The following is a 5,344-nucleotide window of genomic DNA, read 5'->3' as shown; positions in this document are numbered from 1 at the left end:
TATCTGTCTCTCGTCCACAGCCCAGGGCTCTCTGCCCTCTGAATACCCAGTCTCAGGTGGAGCTTGCAGCTGCACCAACTCCAGATCCTTCCTGCACCCAGCACCTGCCTGGAACAAAGGGCAGCAACAGTGATCTCTTTCAATGTCCCCAGGGTCTGAGGAAGTGGGGTGAGGGACAGAAGTGGAGGCCCGGGGCTGTAGAACTGGGATGAGGGCCACACTGCTACTAGATTCTCTGACTTTGGATCTAAGGCCACCCTGGTGGGCGGTAACTCCCTCCTGAGACTGTAGCCCCTCCAGGGAGGCAGGCTGGGGACTGCAGAAAGGGAGGATTGGGAGGGGACGCTACCCTCCTGGGAATGGAGTGGGGAAAACAGCTCAGAAGAAGGTGGGGCCCTTGACCTCACCCACATGTGGCAGGGAGAACGGAAAATAAAGGCCAGTATCAGAGGCCAGAAGGACACAGGGCTAGAGGCACACACTGCTCTAGACAAAACTATTCTCTCCTCCCGCTCACGCAGTCAGCCAAGTGGGACCTCACTACTGTTAAAAGAAAGAAACAGCAGGCCCCAAACGGGGTCACTTGTGCTACTCCCAAACCAATCCCTAATCCCCAATCTAATCTGCAGTTTCAGCCTCTCCAAGGAATGTTACCTTTACCAGTCAACCTGCTCAGCACCAGTGAGGTCATCCGCTTGATGGACACCTTCTGTCCCCCAAAGGAAGGTGACCTCACCTGAACAATCCATTGTTTGCTAGAAACTTCCTTTTCACACCCCTCCTGCCTATGAAAGCCTTCCATTTTACACAGCCCTTCAGAGCTCCTTTGCATTTTTTGGATGGGATGCTGCCTGATTCATGAATCGTTCAATAAAGCCAATTAGGTCTTTAAATTTACTGACTTGAATATTTTTTAACACCCTGCACTCAAATTCTTCATCTGGTAACATTGCCTAGTTTTGGAAAGCAGCCCCATGCCCAGCCCACGCCACACCCCATACAAAGCAGGAGGGCCAGTGCCCTACCCCCACCAAATGAGAACTCCCCCCAAACCTGGGACCCCCAGCCAGGGCTGAGAAGCCACTTGGAGAGCCACCTAGTCCGTGCTCGGCCTCCAGGTGGCGCTGCAGCCAACACATCAGAACCCGCCCCCTCTACCCCCCACCTACATGGGGCAACTTGACCATTTTACTTTCCTCATTCCGCACCCTTCAGGAGTGAGTGCGTCCAGGATTTTCCAACCCAGGGGAGTCCTCCAAAGTGAGCAATGAAGAAACAAGAGTCAAGAAATGCAGTGGGAAGTCTAGCTTTATGACCAGGAGAGGCGGGGAGAGGGGTCCAGTGTCCAGGCTGGGCCAGGGGCAGCCAGGAGGAGGTGAACGGAGGAGGCAGCAAAGCAGGGTCTCCGTGCCACTGGCTTAGAAGAAATGGCAGATGAAGGGCAGACGCTGTTTGCAATGAGCTCGTCGCCAGTGGCCCCCTAGCAGAGAGCAGAGTGATGTCAGCTGCCTGTCTCAGTGTGGCCTGTGTCCCCCTCTTTCCCTCCTTAGGCACCTCATACATCTTACTACCTGTCACTAGTTGTCACAATCTGTCATCCCTATGTTCACGTGTATTGAGCCTTTACCCCGGGAACGCACTGTGCTAAAAGCCTTATATGGACTTGCGATTAATTCTCACAACAACTCTAAGAGGTGGATGCTGTCATCATCCCCATTTCACAGATGAGCAACCTGAGGCTTAGCGGGTAACCACTTCCTGTGTGTCAGCTGGCAGGCGGCAGAGCTGGGGTGTGAATCGTGGCAGTCTCACTGCAGCACATATGGTCTTAGCCACTGTACTAACTCCCTCACATCTGGCTCTCAGGCTGTTGGAAGCTGGTGAATTTCCTGTCAGCCATTCCTAGCTCTCACATCTCTTCCTCGTCCCTCATCCACACCTTACATTCACATCTGCTAATCTCACCTGTGACATCAGTCACATCCTCACAGCAGAGGAAGGAAAGAAACCCCCAGCCCCAAGCCTAGCTTTGTCTGTGAGGATGGAGAGACCCATCAGGCTCCCACACAGGGCACCCCCTCACCCTACATCTCAGCCCTCCTCACACACAGGTCGTTGATTCTACAGTTTGTGGGACAGGCAGCTCAAAGGGACAGTATGGAAGAGTCCACCTTGCCACCCCTTCCCCTTGCCCTGGTGTGCAGTCCCCCTCACCTCTGGTGCTTAGGGTCACACAGTTGCCTTTTCCATGCTTAGGCTGCCCAGAGGCCCAGTATACAAAATTCCAGGAACTTCCATCGGTCCAGTGTAACTTCCTCCACAGCCACTAGAGAAGTAATAGGGTGGGTCAGAGGGCAGAGGTCCGGGAAGACAGACAGATTCATGGGCTCCAGGGAGGACCCACCAAGTATCCCTTTCTGGACACTGCCCACCCCGCTAGCAGCCAGGTGCCCTTAAGACCCATCCTGAGGCTTTGTGGGCAATGAAATGGAAGAGGCTCCATCACTCCCAGCCATCACACAGCGTAGCTTCTCAAACTTTTCTGTGCATACACATCTGGGGATCTCGTTAAAATGCAGATTCTGATTCATGAGGTCTCAGGTGGGGCCTAAGATTGTGCATTTCTAAATGAACTACCAGACAATGCTAACACTGCTTGGTCCATAGACCACACTTGAGTAGCAAATATAAAGGCACATATTCACCCAGAGTCCCAGAGCCCCTCTGAGAAGAAGGGCCCATTTTAGACATGAGGAAACTGAAGCTCTGAGGAAACCATTCAGCTAGTAAGTGACCAAGCTGGGCACGGAACCTATCTCCTGACTCTAGTGGTGTCTGGTCAATGTTTATCAATGAGGTCTGCATAGGGAGAGAGGAACCCTGATTTGTAACAATTGCCAATTTCCTTGGTGTAAATATGTCTGCCGTGGCAGATTTCACACTATAAGCGTGAAGTCACAGGACATGGAGTTGGGAAGAGATGCACACAGTCACTGGTTCCCCTGAGCCAGAACAAGCCAGCTCCATCACTGCCTCCCACACTAAGGGCACCTCAGCTCTGGAATGAGGCTCAATGCCGGGAGATGCTCCCTTGAGGCAATCAGGGAGAGCTTCCTGCACCTGGGAGTTGTTCCCTCACTTACCTGGCCCTTGAAGCGGCCTCCAATCCAAACGTGGTGTCGGTGGATTATATGGATCAAGTGCTGTATGTAAATGTTTACTGTAATGCTGTGGATGGACACAAGGTTGCCATGGTAGCATCTCTGGCAGGTATTCTGTAGAGAAGACGTGGGGTAGAGAATTCACTCTCTGTTTTCTCAAGTCCCTAAGTCTCCAGGAGTGTGTCCACCTCCCCATCCCTTGTCAAGTCAGAAATCAGGGATCTACCTTCCCCTCTCAATCCCATCGCTTATTTCTTTACCTGTCACCAGGAACGTGTAGAAAATAACCATGATAATCAGAATAATCATAAACACCATTTATTGAGAGTTTACAATGACCCAGTAACTATTCCAAACACTTTCTGTATACTCTCTTATTGAATCCTGACCACAATCCTAACAGGTTGGTATTATATATCTCCAGGTTACAAAGGAAGATACTGAAGCTCTGAGAAGTGAAGTGGCTTGCCCAGGTAACACAGCCAACAACAGGTGGGACCAGGGTTTAACACAGGTCTATCTAATACCAAAGCCTTTATTCCAAATCAGTGGTTCTCAAAGTGCTGTCTCCAACCAACAATGTTGTCATCACCTGGCAATTTGTTACAAATACAAAATCTCAGGTCCCACTCCATACTTGCTGAGTCAGAAATCGATGTTTCAGCAAGATCTCCAGGAGACTCTAATGTACATTAGGCTTTGAGAAACATTCATCTAAATAAATAGGGCACAGTAGATTGGACCACTCCCGTCTCCCCCTTCCGCAGTAGCCTCCCTGACACGTACCTGAGCTCCTCTAAACGTCCTGGGAGTCCGCACCACCGTATAGTGGCATGTCCTGCACCCAGGACTGCCCACCATTTGCACTGTGTCCTCTTCCCTCGGGCACTGAAAGTCCTCTTCTAGGTCACTTGGGTCTGACTCCTCGTCCTCCTCGTCCGCCTCATCCTCCTCGTCCTCGAAGGCATTTGGATACCGGGAAGACTTGTCCGCCTCTCCCTCTGACTGAATCACATCCTTAGTCAGGGCCAACTCTCCCTTCTGCTCTCCAGAACCTTCCAGATCCTGACTCAGGTCTCCCTGGGTCTCTCGGCTGTCCGGATAGAGGGCATCATTCTCTGGAATGAAGAGGTGACCTGCCATCAGGTCGGGTTCTCCCTTCTTTCAGGACCACGGACAGCTCCGACTGCCCCACTCCAGCCTTCCTAGTGCAGCTGTCCTCTGTCCAGAGCCAGGATTAAAAGGGTCTCTGTCCTAGGCGCTGGGTGAGGTGAAAACTCACACAAACGGATGAGACTTTACACTGGCTGACAACACATGTGTGTATTTTGGGAGGTGGGAAGGGGCACCTTTAAGAAGCTCTTCATCTTCACAAGTGGGTGGTTTTCCCTTGTGAAGAAGCCCTGACAGAATGTCAAGGTCCAGGACAAATCTTATCAGAGATGAGCCGGGTCAACTGAAGAAGGGAGGCTGTGACCCTGGTCCCATGAGAGCCACAGGGGATGCGGGGAAGAGGAGGAGAGAAAGCTGGACGACAAGGGGAGGGGAAGACTCACCCGGATGAAGAGCAGAAACTGCCCCCAACAGGAGAAGGGGTAGGAGCAGGAAGGGTCTCATGTCCCTTCACTCTTGTGAGAGACGCAGCTTTACTGTCCCTCCTTGGAAATGCCCTGCGCCTCTGCACAGCGCCTGTCACATAACAGAGATGGAACGTGGGTTTAACTCATTGATTAAAGGGCAATCTAGAGAGCTTCCTTCTCTCCCAATGAACAGACTTTCAGCTGGAGAAGAAGGAAAAGAACATGGGGGTGGCAGCACATGTACAAAAGTCCCTTTTCCTGAAAAGCCATCCTTGTCCCTGGGCCGGCGCTCATCCCAGACCCTTGACCCTGCAGGAACAGGTCTGCTCAGGGTCAGAGCCAACTTCACTGACACTGGGGAAGGAGGGGGAAGGTCGGTGGCCATGACGGCCCTGAGGACAGGCTTCTGAGGTGTTTGCCACAGAGTTCTGCTTCCTCCCAGTCCTGGACCCCTCCTCCCTGGGCAGCTGGGGGAGTGCTCACCTCCTGAGAGTCTGAGGCCTCTGCGCTCAGATCTCTGGCTGCTGAGCCCCAGCGGCAGCTCTTATGCTGGGAGTTTTGGGGAAGTGGGAAGAGGCCAGAGTGATTGCCCCAGGCTGGGGT

At 52.5% G+C, this 5,344-nt stretch overlaps 1 protein-coding gene across 1 annotated transcript; it reads right to left on the bottom strand.

The window, feature by feature from the left end:
• Positions 1-1,290: 1,290 nt before the first annotated feature.
• LOC109371599 (proteoglycan 3) lies at positions 1,291-5,295 on the bottom strand. The gene is made up of 6 exons (XM_019624216.1): positions 5,225-5,295; positions 4,718-4,850; positions 3,948-4,279; positions 3,144-3,275; positions 2,215-2,326; positions 1,291-1,480 (listed from the first exon to the last, which is right to left on the bottom strand). The coding sequence occupies exons 2-6, from the start codon at positions 4,776-4,778 to the stop codon at positions 1,419-1,421; spliced, it is 699 nt and encodes a 232-aa protein (XP_019479761.1). The 5' UTR covers positions 4,779-4,850; positions 5,225-5,295; the 3' UTR covers positions 1,291-1,418.
• Between the last annotated feature and the right edge of the window lie 49 nt (positions 5,296-5,344).

Source organism: Hipposideros armiger, unplaced genomic scaffold, assembly GCF_001890085.2.
Source record: "Hipposideros armiger isolate ML-2016 unplaced genomic scaffold, ASM189008v1 scaffold_582, whole genome shotgun sequence".
NCBI lineage: Eukaryota > Metazoa > Chordata > Mammalia > Chiroptera > Hipposideridae > Hipposideros > Hipposideros armiger.
The sequence above is the reverse complement of the archived record's forward strand: the minus strand, read 5'-3'. Positions and strand labels throughout refer to the sequence as shown.